Source organism: Myotis myotis, unplaced genomic scaffold (assembly GCF_014108235.1).
Source record: "Myotis myotis isolate mMyoMyo1 unplaced genomic scaffold, mMyoMyo1.p scaffold_m19_p_8, whole genome shotgun sequence".
Lineage (NCBI taxonomy): Eukaryota > Metazoa > Chordata > Mammalia > Chiroptera > Vespertilionidae > Myotis > Myotis myotis.
In genome coordinates, this window is record NW_023416390.1 from 61,309,069 (window position 1) to 61,323,885 (window position 14,817).

The following is a 14,817-nucleotide window of genomic DNA, read 5'->3' on the forward strand; positions in this document are numbered from 1 at the left end:
GTGGTGATTGTGAAGGGAGGATGAGGGAGAGGATATGGAGGATGGTACAGGGGGGAATAAATGGTGATGGAAGGAGACTTGACTTGGAGTGGTGAACTTACAATACAGTGTACAGATGATGCGTTGTAGAATTGTGTACCTGAAACCTGTATAATTTTTAATCAATGTCACCCCAGTATATTCAGTAAAAAGGAAAAATATATATATAAATAGTACACGTAATAGCCTCTGTAGAGTGTACTAATATTGTGGAATTTGAATTTGGCACATTTAAAGGGAACCAAGTAAAAAAGCAAAAATCAAACTTTTTAAGTCAATTTGCAACTATAGAATGGTTTTTAAAAATCAAATTTGATTTAATATATGTCTTTCACACTTCAGTTCTCTCTGATCCAGTTCTTAATTATTATAGCACTTAATATATTTGCCTCAGTAGCTCAAATGGAAATTTGTGAAGTGCTACATGGTTGTGATTTTATAATGTGCTTCACATGAAGCTTACATGAACTACGACTTTGTAACTTGAATGATCTGGCTCATGGAATTTGTTGTAGTATTGTGGCAACTAGGTTAAGAATTTTTTCTTTAACCATTTTGAGCCAATATCCCATTTCATTGAAGTTACAGCGCTATCAATCATAAGACACTCCATTGTATTATGGTGCCTTAAGAGAGAGAATAAATAAGCCTAAAGTGAGAAGTCTAAAATATTCAACAAATAAAGCTGGGACACCAAAGAGCTATTCTCTTCATGTGAAACAAGAAAGAAATAAACCTATCATCAGAAAGGGGACAGCAAAGTCGCTTAGTTGTCTCAAACTTAGGCAGAGGAAAGAAAATCACTTTTGGGGATTGCAACCACACTGATAATGCAGCCTAGATTTCCATTATCAGTGTGGTATTAAAACAAATAAAACAATTATATGTGTTGTAGAATTAATGAAAAACAACATCTCCACAAAGTGGATTCTTCAGGCTTTGGGAATCAGGCTTGTTTGTGATACTCAAGCTTCTGGAAGAGCTGTTATTTTGTCAAGCTCTTGTAATAGCTTTTCATAAGAAACATTGTATTTTGCATATTTATGTTTTTGTTCTTTGGCTTCATGTGAATAGCATTACAGTTTTGGTTTAAAATTAATGATCTATTTAATTTTGGAATAGTCAGTTTATTTAAGAGTCGTCCAAATGTTGGGCTGAACAAGCTTAACTAGTTGCTACTCCTAAGAATTTACTGAGGTACTGAGTGAGAATTTATCTTTTTATTTGAAATTAAATCTCATTCTGTAACCAATATCATGAGTTCTAGTCTTAAAGGTAAATTTTTGGATGTTTTAAAATTGGAAGTTTGGGAAGAACAATTGAGAAAATTCTGTCACCTTTTTAAATTAGAGAGAGAGGAAGGGAGGGAGGGAGGGAGGGAGAGAGACATCTATGTGAGAGGAAAAACATCTATTGGTTGCCTCCCCTAGACACCTTGACTTGGGATCGAACCCGAAACCTAGGTTTGTGCCCTGACCCAGGATTGAACCCATGCAACCCTTTGGTGTACGGGACGATGCTCCAACCAATTGAATTACCGTGCCAGAGCAAACGTTCTTTAATGATTCTCATATACTATCTGTTGTGTCATTGGCCATGTTCTGTTGTGCTCTGTTTTTTAAATGGGATTTGATTACTTGTGTGTCACAGTATTTCAGTTCGAAATTACATTCATTTGTGCTACCATGTGGAAATTGTTGCATGATAGAGATTTTGTTTTTCTGTTAAGTTTTCAAACTTCAGTTCCTCAATTCAGCTTAGAATTCTAGTTACTGGTGTGTTACTAGTTTTTGATTTTATAAACAGACCATTTTAAACAGCAGGTTCACCATAATCAGTAACTTAGTACTTACAGAATTCAAACCTACTTTGCTATTAGCCTAATGAAAAATTAATGTGAGGGTGTGTCTGTAAGGGTTGGGGAAGGAGAGGGAACAAGCCTAGTTCTCATTTGATCTCTTTTATTATTTCTCTTAATGTGCAAATTATTTTTGTTATTCTGTTAGTGTGGGTGCTGGAGGCTTGTTATTTCGATTTTCAAATTCTGCACCTTTTTTTTTTTTTAAGGATTATTTGAATGTTTATTTCAAGTTTTAGTCACATGTTTTCTGTTAAGTTCTTGTTCAGTGATGTTTAATCAGTTTATTTAATGTTTTGAGAAGCAAAAAATTTTCCCTTTAACGCATAAATACCATTCTACTTAATTTTAATTGTACTTTGGCCTGGTTTTGCTTGAAGACTTGACTTTCACAAGTAATAAAATTCAGTGTGTGGGTGGTCTTGTCTATCTTTAGTAACTTTACATGTATATGTTCCTATTGACTAATATGTTTATTTCTTTTTGGTTTTTATTTCTCAAATTGTTCATTTAATTTGAAATTTTTGAATAATTGGTTATTTATTTAAGTACCTATGATTGTATATAATTTTTACCACCTCCATGTTTTCTTTAGATTTGTTCATAGTAAAATCAAAATTATAATGTAGAATTATACTAATATACATGAGCATAGGTCGGAATCCTTTGGAAATGTGTTATTCTTCATGATCTTTATTCATTCTTAATAGGAAAGATTAACTTGTAGATTTGGATGGCAGTTATTGGTACACTAGATTAAGCTTCCAAACTAATATTTTTTCTTCAGATATTTATGTATATACTTAATTTTTTTTTACCAGTGAGGTTATAGATGATTTGTATTCGAGAAGTTAGATTTTTATGTAATTTTAAAAATCACTGAATTTTAAACACCTTTGATCTAAAGAACCAGATTGCTATACAGTTTAATTTAGATACTAAAATTCAAAGGTGAGAAATACTGGAGGGAAAAAAAAGTTTTTGTCTTGCTCCAAAAAAGGGAGAAAAGCATGAGTGTTGAGCTAAAATTGAAAGGAAATTAATATTCTTAAATTTAGGTTACAAAGAATGTAATTGCCTAAACTTTTAAGTTTGTTAAAATAATTTTGACTATACATAGTAATTATCACATAAGTATTAAAATAGATCATTGATGAAGTACTTCATTCATTCAGCAAGCACTTACTAAGCATATTACCTATATAATATAGTGCTCACTGGATTTTAATCTTAAATTGTACATAGATTCTTCAAGTCATATTAGGGCTTTGGTCTTATGCAGTAACCTTTTTTTTTTTTTTTTTTTTACTTTTGTTCTAGATGCCTGGAATGATGTCTTCAGTAATGCCTGGAATGATGATGTCTCATATGTCTCAGGCTTCCATGCAGCCTGCCTTACCGGTAATCTTGTGAAAATAACTATTTCCTGTGATGTTTTGATTTCTTTTATACATTAAACTAGTGACCCGGTGCACAGATTCCTGCACATTGAAAGGAAATTAATTAGAAGGTGGCCGGCGGGGCGGGACAAGGTGAGTTGGGCTGGACACACCCTGGAGCCAACCTCCCGTGGTCCTTCCCTGGCATCTACAGGGTCCCTCCGGCAGTTGGGGTCCCTCAGCCGGGCCTGCGGGGATCGGGCCAAAACTGGCTCTCCCACATCCTCTGAGGGGTCCCAGCGTGCGAGAGGGCACTCTGCAAAGTTGCTGTCATACAGGGTATGGAGCCCAAATGCAAGTGTGCAGCAAACCAAATTGAAGGCTGACAGTGCCCCAACAACAACATAACCCACAGCTGAAGGTAGAAACGCGCGGCCCTGCAAGGAACTGCTCTTCCTCCTCTCTGGTTTCAGGGGCGTTACCCAAGAATCGCCGCTACCAAGTCATTGCAGCTCGGCAGCTCCTGCATTGACCATCTGCCCCCTGGTGGTCAGTGCGCATCATAGCAACTGGTCGGACACTTAGCATTTTAAACTTTTATATATATAGATAATATATACGTATTTGATAGGCAATTGTTAGCTTTTTAAGTGCCTCTGGAGTACTGTAATGTAACATTGGAATTATAGTGGACTTTTATTTTTAGTTTCCTGAATAAGCAGTTCCATTTTTCCCTTTATATTATAGTATATGAATATTTTTATCAAATTGATTGTACATATTAGAAAAGACTGGAATACTAAAAAGCAAATTTGTCAACTAGAAATATTTTATTGGTCTGCTAGCATAATATATTAAAGAGTAGACATGTGCTTTACTGAGTGCCAATTGGAAATTGAAATGATGTCATTTAATACTAGATTCTAGATTTAGAAATCAGAAGATTACATTTGAAATCCATTACTTTTTGAGACTTCAGCTGTGGCACATTACTTATCAAAACTATGAACACTGGGTAGTATAGCAATATATAAATCATTATGATATTCAAATTTGTACAACTTCTTTATTACAGGATAGCCTAGTGGTTGTAATGAACAGATGTGGCATACTCCATTGGAGTGCTGAGTTTGTAATGTCTTATACAAAACCCCTAGGACCAGATATATGTCAATTTTTTTTAATATTATAGAGTAATAAATTATATATACTATATATTATGTTAAAAATTCCTATGGGGTCTTGGGCAGTGCCCTATAATTTCTAGCACAGTATTTCCATAGTGAAACATGGATATTTCCTCTGATGTGGGGCAAATAAAGACTAAATAGTTCATTTCATTCAGGTCAGGTTTTGCTACTTTAATGAGTTTTGATGTCAAACATGAATTGGTTTTCAGAGCTTTTTGGATTTCAGAATTGTGACTGAAGAGTTGTTGATCTGTATATAATTGATGGTTGTATAAATGCAGCACTTAGATTAAAGTACTTCAGTAGCCTCAGGTTCCTGATGTTTTTTATAATTTATATCAAGCTCAGGGAACTGAGACCACTAAAATTAACAAAAAATCTTTGAGTCAGTGGCTTGAGAATTATACATAGAGGGAACTGATTGTTCTTTATGAGTGACTTACGTAAAATACAGTTTAAACAAGGTGAATATTATTAATTTTCTTTTTCTTCTTACAGCCAGGAGTAAATAATATGGATTTAACAGCAGGTATGCATACCATTTATGGTGGTGTATGTTACACTTCCTTTGAACAGTAGCTACCATATTATAATGAGGAATGAAAGCAATATCTCCTGTGATTTATAATCAGCTCCTGATTTTTGTCTTTTTTTTTTTTTTTAAGGCAGTGGGAAATAGGAATAACATTCATAATTAAATCCATAAGAAACTAATTTTAGGTCAAGAGTTCTGGAACCAAATTTGGTCTATGGATATACTTTGGCCTACACAGTGTTTTTAAATTCTGTAATTAGTTGCTAACATTTAAAGTCTGTTGACTTTAAAGTTTGAATTTATCTTTTTGCCCAAAGATTTTTATTTCTCTGAAAAAATTGGATGATCTGATATTTATTGTTTACCGTGGTCTCAGAGTATCGAATGAACAACTCTGGTGAGCTCATAATTGTATCAGCAGACATTGTAGAATGGGTAGCACTTCATGTGGAACATGCATTTTTATTTGCCTCTGGACTACTTAGTTATTTTTTTTTTGTTACCTTGCTTGGTCCTTGTAGTCATTGCAATTCGTAAGTCCTATGATAATATTTTTCTTCAGCCAGTTACCAATAAGTGTTTGTGGTTATAATATGTAATAGTAACTCTTCATTTATCCATGAGTAAATGATGTTCCACATAAATTAGTATTTCACATGCTAAACTTTGTCCCGTGATTATGCCTAAACTTTTGTTTTAAACATGGTTCACAACATGTTTAAATGCACAGTGTGCTTTCCTACAGGTTTATAGGGGACATAATTGATGTTTTTAAGATGTTTCACTATATCATGATTTAAGCTGAAACGATGTTCTGAAATAATTCATGTAATATATTAATGTATATAGATATCTGGAGCTAATTACTATGACCCTAAATAATCCTGGAAAATTACTTAACATTTATTTTTAATTACTTTTTAATACCTTGGCTCTACCATTGATGTCATAGTGACCTCTTTTAATTGTTCTCAGTGGACCCTAGATAGTTGAACTTGTTAGAAATCTAAAGCTTAGGATTAGAGAGGTATTTTCAAGTACTTTAGTAGTATAGCAGAGAAAGAGAACACCTAATAATAGCAAGAACAAGAAAAACAAAAGGCATATGTATGAATACTTCTCAAACCAGCTTTGAGTTTGCAGATTGAAAGTTCAATGTGCCACTTGATTCTGAAAATCGTTGCACTATAGATATTTATTTCCTGGAAATAGCAAGTACATAATCATAGGTTATATGGGACAGTTTTAGGATATTTAGTGTGATGGAATGACTTGGCAGAAATAATATTAAGTATTTTTCAACTGTTAACTCAAGGATAGCATGATTTATTACATTATAAATATTCTTTTTTCTTTTTAGGTACAACAGGCACAGTAAGTACCTCTGAAAGATATTTATTTCATTATACTTTAGCCTGTTATATTCTTATTTCTGTATTAAATATTTACTAACTTTAATCCTTTTATTTCCATGCCAAATGTTGAAAAATGGTTTGTGAATGATTTATTTTGAAAACTGATTTTGATGGGACTTAATGGGAATCCAATGTATATCAAGTATTTGATTCTGCCCATCACAATTAGAAGGAAAATGAAATTTGTAGGTGCATAGTAATTAGTCTGGTAAACTTTTAGTTAAGCATTACATTAGAGATTACTCTTATATACAAATATATAATTCTTTTTTACTACAAAACTAATGTAGTTTAAAATATTTTTTTCTTGCCCTAGCTAGTTTGGCTCAATGGATAGAGCGTCAGCCTGTGGACCAAAGGGTCCTGGGCTTGATTCCAGTCAAGGGCACATGCCCAGGTTGTGGGCTTGATCCACGGTGTGGGGCGTGCAGGAGGCAGCTGATCAATGATTCTCTCTCATCATTGATGTTTCCATGTCACCCTCTCCCTTTCTCTTTGAAATCAGTGAAAAATAATAATAATAATACTTTTTTCTTGTACCTTCCTTAACAGTGTCAGAAAGACAGAATATTCATAATTGCTTGACTTTCTTTAGAAAATGAATAATTATATTGCTGTGCCACAGGTTTTTTTCTCAACACTTGATTTCAAGATAGTATCTTTTAGTTCTTTTTGCTAATGCTTCTGTAGGTATACTGTTAAACAATTTTGTGATGTGTTTGGAAAATACTGTAAGCCTGAGACCACCTAAAAATGTCTTTTTATACCTATTTTTAATAGTACCATTCTTTAGCCTCTGACTTTTTTTACTTGTGTTCTTAAACATCAATGAAAAAAAATTTATATGTATAATTTCATTTATTCAGAACTACATTCTTGGAGGTAGCTGTTACCCCAGATTTAGGAAATGTAAAAGCTATGAATTGATTACATATATGTCAATATTTTAAATTAGGGAGAAACACTTTTAATTGTGAACTATATATAAATATTTTAAATTTGTATCTTTTGCTTTAAAAGTTGAATGGTTATAACATATCTGTTTGGTATTTTTTCATTGTAAGTGCCTGTTTTTATTTATTTATTTATTTATTTATTTATTTTTGAACTTACCAAGATTTTATTGTCACATAATAAAACAAAATATGAACCTTAGAACTGGATCACTTGACCCTTTATCTTATCTCCTCCCAGTTCAAAATGCTTGCATCTCTTAATTGCCAGCATTCTCTTAGATCTGCAGTTAGTCTCAGTGCATTCAAGCCTCAGCACAATCTTCTTTATAGTTTTAGCCTTTTTTCAGAAAATTGGCTTAGTCTGTCCACCATTGCCACTCTGCTTCCTATCATAACGTCGTCGCTTTCCCTGTGCATACAGAGAATCCTTGCCCTTGTACTGTTACTTTGTGGGGTTGATGCTTGCCACACTTCTTATAGAAAGTTCGGTGGGTTTTAGGAACGTTCACCATGTTTGCAAGAGCTCTATCAGCAGGGAAAAGCCCTGTTTTTATTTTTGGCTAATGATAGTAATTAATTTCAATTTTAGGAGGAGTGACATTTCATATTTTTCTATTAAACTTTTCCAAAAATATTATGTATTTATTTGAAAGCTTACTTTTATTTTCTTTTTAGATTCAGGTACACAGATATGAGTTACTTGTATGCTTCAGATTATGGTCATTCCCTTTAAGTTCTTCATCTTTTTTTATTTTAATTAACATATTAGTGTTAGGTATACAATAAATGATTCAGTACTTTGTATACATTGTGAAATGATCACAATAAGTTACGTATTTAACATTCTTCACCTTACAAATTATAAAAATTTTTCTTGTGATGAGTACTGTTATGATTTACTCTTAACAATTTTTAGATATGAAATACAGTATTATTAACTACCAGGGTCCCAGTGCACTAATTTGTGCACCTTGAAAGGAACTGTGGGCCGCAAGGCTGCGGTGGGCACAGGGGCAGGTTTTAGCCCATCCTCTGTACCCCAGCACAGCCCCTCCTGCCGCAGACCCTGGTCCCACTGCCGTCGCTCTCATGTGCTGATGGTGCTGGCCCCACTCGCACCCACTGATGGCCTCAATCGCCCCTCAGGTTCGATCAAGGCCAGCAGCCGCTGCTTGAACCCACTGATGTCGCCAAGCGATCGGGACTGGCGCCAGGCGCCAGCAGCGCGTGCGAGTGGTGGCTCCAGCGCCAGCTGTGAGTGCAGTCAGGGTTGTCGCTGGTAGTGGGTGCGAGAGGCGGCTGCTGGCCCCAATCGCCTCTCAGGAGCAGGGGGAGGTGGAGAAGCCCTGAGGGGCGATCGGGGCCAGCAGCGCCACTCACATCCACTGATGGTGTTGAGCAATCACAGCTGGTGCTGGGCGCCAGGAATGGGTGTGAGCACGGCTGGCACCAACAACAGGTGCAAGCGCCAGGCCAGGTGGGACTGCAGCGTGCAGGAGCAAAGAATTTTTAATAACCACCAGAGGCTCGCCCCAATGACAGCAGCCAGTGCCCCACTTTGGTTTGGCCCCCCCGCTCACCTGCTCCACCATATTCTCTGTGTGCTCCCTTGTGGTCAGTGCACATCATAGCAGCTGGTTGTTCAGTTGTTCCGTTCCGTCGGTTGTTCCGTTCCGGTCTATTTGCATATTAGCCTTTTATATATAGAAGGTATTGATTATGCAATACATTACAGTCCCATGACATTTATTTTATAGCTGAAAGTTTGTATCTTTTGACTCTACCCATTTCACCCATTTCCCTCCACTCCCCTCTGGCAACCAGCATCAATCTGTTCTCTGTGTCTATAAGCTTGGGTTTTTTGTTTGCTTGTTTGTTTAAGATTTTACATATACGTGAGATTATAGGGTAGTTGTCTTTGTCTGATTATTTCACTTAGCATAATACCCTCAAGGTCTATTCATGTTGTCCCAAATGGCAAGGTTTCATTCTCTTGGTTGACTGAATAGTATTCCATTGTATGTGTATATGTGTGTGTGTGTGTGTGTGTGTGTGTGTGTGTACACATCCATTATATATATATGTACACACACACATACATACATACATACATACATACATACAATGGAATACTATTCAGTCAACCAAGAGAATATCTTTATCCATTCATCCACCATATCTTTATCCATTCATCCACTGATGGACACAACATTATTTCCGTATTTTAGCTATCTATAATAAAAAAGTGTAATATGCTCATTAGACCGGACGACCTTCTGGATGAAGCTGGGGCTGCAAGGGAAGCCCTGGTCCCGGGTGCCAGAGGAAAGCCGGTGCCAGCAGCCGGGGGAAGGAAGGCTACTCTTGCATGAATTTCATGCATCAGGCCTCTAGTTGTAAATAATTCTGCAGTGAACATGGGGATACATATATCTTTTCAAGTTAGTGTTTTTGTTTTCTTAAGTTGAATACCCAGAAGCGCAATTGCTGGTTCAAATGGTAGTTCTATTTTTAATATTTGGAGGAATCTTCACATTGTTTTCCATAATGGCTATACGAATTTATTTTCCTATTAGTAATGCACAAGGGTTTTCTTTTCTCCACATCCTCTTTACCACTTTTATTGTCTTCTTGGTGATAATTCTAACGGATGTTAGGTGATAGATATCTTGTAGTTTTGATTTGTACTTCCCTGATAATTAGTGGCATTGAGCATCTTTTCATGTGCCTGTTGGTCATCTGCATTTCTTCTTTGGAAAAGTGTATTCAGTTTCTTTGCCTGTTTCTAAATTGGATTGTTTGGGGATTTTCGCTGGTGAACTGTATGAATTCTTTATATATTTGTGATACTCACTCCTTATCGGATATACTAGAGGCCCAGTTAACGAAATTCGTGCACTCAGGGCAGGGTGGGGGGTCCCTCAGCCCGGTCTGGGCCCTCTTGCAGTCCAGGAGACCTCTGGGGATGTCCGACCGCCAGCTTAGGCCCGCTCCCGCTAAGCCAGCAGTCAGACATCCTTAGCTGTGCTCGCCAGCTGTGAACCTGGCTTCTGGTGCACTGACCACCAGGGGGCTCCTGCGTTGTATGTTTGCCCCCTGGTGGTCAGTGCGTGTCATAGCGATCGTTTGGTCGATTTGCATATTAGTCTTTTATTACATAGGACTAGTGGCCTGGTGCACGAAATTCGTGCACGGAGGAGGGTATGTTCCTCAGCCTGGCCTGCATCCTCTCCAATTTGGGACCCCTTGAAGGATGTCCTATTGCCAGTTTACAGGGATTGGGCCTAAACCGGCAGTCGGACATCCCTCTCGCAATCCAGGACTGCTGGCTCCTAACCACTCGCCTGCCTGCCTGCCTGATTGCCTCTAACCACTCTGCCTGCCAGTCTGCTTGCTCCCAACTGCCCCCCCCCCCCCCCCCGCTGCCGGCCTGCTTGCTCCCAAATGCCCCCCCCCGCCAGCCTGATCACCCCAAACTGCCCCCCCTGCTGGCCTGCTCGCCCCTACCTTCCCTCCCCACTGACCTGCTCATCCCCAACTGTCCCCCTGCTGGCCTGCTGACTCCAAACTGCGCCCCCCCCCCCCCCCCCGCTGTCCTGATCACCTCCAACTGACCCCCACTGATGGCCTGCTTGTCCCCAACTGGCCCCCCTTGCTGGTCTGCTTACTCCCAACGGCCCTGCCCCCCACCAGCCTGATCACCCACAACTGCTCTCCCCTCTTGGCCTCTAACCGCCTCTACCTCAGCCCCGCCACCATGGCTTTGTCCAGAAGAACATCTGGAAGGCTTCCCAGTCTAATTAGCATATTACCCTTTTATTACCCTTTTATTAGTATAGATGAATTATTTTATGGAATGGGCATTTTATTACAGATGGTTTCCCATGGCATTTTTTCTAAAGAAGTAAAAATTACTTGAAAAAATGTTTCAGGAAGACTTTGAGAAATTTACAGTATCTGCTTTTCTTCCAAGAAAGTTGTCACTTTTATGCCAGAGTGAGAATTATTTGTATGCTTTGTATGTCAGCATTGGGCCACTGTGACTGGGGTCACTTAGCTTGACTTGAGAGTAATTATCTTGCTCAGTGGCTGGGAGGGAGGGTGTGTGGCAGAGGGGATTAATACTCGGTTCTGGATTATTCATAGATTGCTGACTTTCTGGATTGATTGTGCAAGCCCCTCCTTTTATTGATGTCCACCTTCTGTTGACAGACATCTACCCTGGTAGAGAAATGAGATGAAACTCTCTTTCTTTTCATTGTAAAAAGCATTTGAATTCCTAAGGTGTGATAAGGCCTCCCAGCCATCCACAGTCAAGGTACACATTTTCATGGAGGATGTTCCCACTCTTGAATAAATCAAAACAATTTTTTCTTTTAATTTAAACTTTCTTCTATAACTGTTTTCTTGTTACTTAAAAGCTAGTTTTTTTGAAACTACTTCTAAAGCTTTTCAAGCTGTATAGGTCCTTGGAATGAATTTATAAATTAGAATTGAGCCCTGCCAGTGTGACTCAGTGGTTTAGCATCGACCTATGAACCAGGAGGTCACAGTTTGATTCCAGGTGAGGCCACATGCCCGGGTTGTGGGCTTGATCCCCAGTACAGGGCATGTAGGAGGCAGCTGATCAATGATTCTCTCTCATCATTGATGTTTCTTTCTCTCTTTCTTTTTTTTTTTTTTAATATATTTTATTGTTTTTTTACAGAGAGGAAGGGAGAGGGATAGAGAGTTAAAAACATCGATGAGAGAGAAACATCGATCAGCTGCCTCCTGCACGCCTCCTACTGGGGATGTGCCGGCAACCCAGGTACATGCCTTTGACAGGAATCAAACCTGGGACCCTTCAGTCCACAGGCCGACGCTCCTCCATCCACTGAGCCAAACCAGCCAGGGCTCATCATTGATGTTTCTATCTCTCTCCCTCTCCCTTCCTCTCTGAATCAGTAAAAATATATTTTAGAGAGAGAGAGAGAGAGAGAGAGGAGTATATATGTTTGTAAATAACAAAACATGTATTTGATGCTCTTAGAAAGTCTTATTTTCTTTCATTAAAACTTGTGCAGTATAGGGAACTCCATAGATTCTCTTAATTTGAACTAAGAGGGAAAGGTACTAATTCAGAGTTCCTTGGGAAAATGTGTCACTTACATATTTTTTTATGTTTATTTTTTTTTAAATTAAAAACAAATATTTTCTATTCAGAAAATATATTTGGATCTAATTATCTTCTATAATTTTAACCCTAAAATATCAATTTACATATTTTAAAAATGGTTGGGATGTTTGTTTGTTTTTAAAATAAGTTAGATAACTGAAGTTCTACATGTTACTGGATCACCTGGGGTAATTTTCTGATTGGAAAATTAAGAATTATAGTCAGAGGGGAGGACATGAGAATTTTTAAAGAACATATTCAATTTACTTTAGAAGCCGAACCTCTCTTATCATGTGACTTGTTTTGTATGTTTGTTAAACTATATTATCACATAAGCATTGCTGCTATTGGGACAAACCGTGACAGTTGATTCAGGTCATTTGAATGTCCACTGTCTGTTTTAATTTGTATGTTCGTTTTGACTCTGTCATATGCTCAAACTTCAGTGTAAGTCATGAGAACCTATTATTTTTGCCTGCTCCCTCCTTTACTTTAGAAATATTCTTTTTTACTCAGAGGGACCTTAAGTTTGATGTAAGGGATTGTTTCCGTTGCCAGCTGTTTTCTTCCTTGCCAAGTAAGAGAGTTGTTGTGAACTCTTCAGTGATGCCTTCCCCAGGATATTTGCAGATGTGGTTGGGAAAAGTCATTTCATCCCCAACCTTTGCATCTCAGGTGCTGAGGTGCTGGGGGTGCCATGGCGATCACGGAGAAGCAGGCCAACCGGCGCCCCGGGGGGGTCCGGGGGTGTCGGCTGGCCTGTGCCCCGGTTCTCTCTCCCTCTGATCGCTGTGGTGATCACGGGGAAGCAGGCCAGCCGGCACCCCTGGTGCCTGGGGGCGTCCGGGGGTGCCGGCTGGCCTGCGCCCAGGCTCTCTCTCCCTCCAATCCACAATGCCATATCTGGCCGCAGGCAGCCCACACCCCCGGCCTGGGGTTGTTGCATCGTCTGCCGCCAGGCTTTCCAATGGCAATCACCTGCTGGGGGGCGGGAAAAGGCTGCCAGCAGGGCCGCCTTTGCCCGCCCCCCAGTTCTTGCCTGCCGCCTGGGTTTCCGATCCCTTTCGCCTCCCATGATTGCGCCTATGTATGCAAATTAACCGCCATCTTGGTTGGCAGTTAATTTGCATATTGCCCTGATTAGCCAATGGGAAGTGTGTTCGAGGTACGGTTAATTACCATGTTTGTCTATTATTAGATAAGATTACTTGCAAATATTTCTTTCCATTTAGTAGGTTGCCTTTTCATCTGTTGATGGCTTCATTTGCAGTACACAAGTTTTTTAGTTTGCTGTAGTCCCACTTATTTATTTTTGCTTTCTTTGCCTTTGTTTTTGGATTCAGATAATAAAATGATTGTCAATACCACTGTCAAGGAACTTACCGCCGATATTTTCTAGGAGCCTTTATAGTTTCTGATCTTAATTCAAATCTTTAATTCATTTTGAGTTAAATTTTGTGTGTGGTATAAGATAGTAATCTAGTTTTATTAATTTGAATTTGGCTAAGTTTTCTCAACATCACTTATTGAAGAAGCTGTCATTTCCTTATGTATATTCTTGGCTCTTTTGTTATAATTAAATGACCATAGGTGCATGAATTTATTTCTGGGCTTTAGCTTCTGTTTCATTGTCCTATGTGTCTGTTTTTATGTCAATATCAAACTGTTTTGATTACTGTACTTTGTAACAGAGTTTGAAATCCAGGAGCTTGATGCCTCCAGTTTTGTTCTTCCTCAAGATGATTTTGACTATTGGGGGTATTTTGTGGTTTCATATAAATTTTAGGATTGTTCTATTTCCTGTGAAAAATGCAATTTGAACTTTGCTGGGGATTACATTGAATCTGTGGATTGCTTTGTGTAGTATGGATATTTTTATAATACATTAATTCTTCCAGTCCATTCTGTGACTGGTTTTCAGATGACTTATCAAATCTCATTAGGAAGGGGCTTCATTTTGTTATCAAACAGCCCAATTTTTATCAGGTCCTTTCTAGTCTAATGGCTACCTATAATTCTTTCATTCTAATTCTCAAAAGTTATAGGAAAAATCATCTGTCCTTGTTAAAATCACATTATTTTGTGTTCTCCATTCTCACTTTTTAAAAATGTATTTATTTTTTAATGATTTCAGAGAGGAAGGGAGAGGGAGGGAGAGAGAGACAGAAACATCAACGATGAGAATCATTGATTGGCTGCCTCCTGCATGCCCCCTACTGGGGATCGAACCCACAACCCAGGCATGTGCCCTGACCAGGAATTGAACTGTGACCACCTGATTCATAGG

General features: G+C 38.2%; 1 protein-coding gene and 1 pseudogene across 16 annotated transcripts in view; one reads left to right on the forward strand and one right to left on the reverse strand.

Annotated features, from left to right (window-relative positions):
• PRPF40A (pre-mRNA processing factor 40 homolog A) overlaps positions 1-14,817 on the forward strand; it is a 59,617-nt gene that overhangs the window by 14,964 nt on the left and 29,836 nt on the right. For 13 of the 16 annotated variants that reach the window (XM_036320316.1, XM_036320315.1, XM_036320314.1 and 10 more), the window contains 3 exons: positions 3,218-3,298; positions 4,965-4,995; positions 6,362-6,375. The exons of 1 other annotated variant lie outside the window; for it this stretch is intronic. In XM_036320316.1, the coding sequence (XP_036176209.1) occupies positions 3,218-3,298; positions 4,965-4,995; positions 6,362-6,375 (126 nt within the window). The remainder of the gene's footprint in view (positions 1-3,217; positions 3,299-4,964; positions 4,996-6,361; positions 6,376-14,817) is intronic. 2 more of the 16 variants (XM_036320308.1, XM_036320318.1) reach the window with 1 other exon arrangement.
• Positions 7,489-8,037, reverse strand: LOC118661852 (annotated as a pseudogene).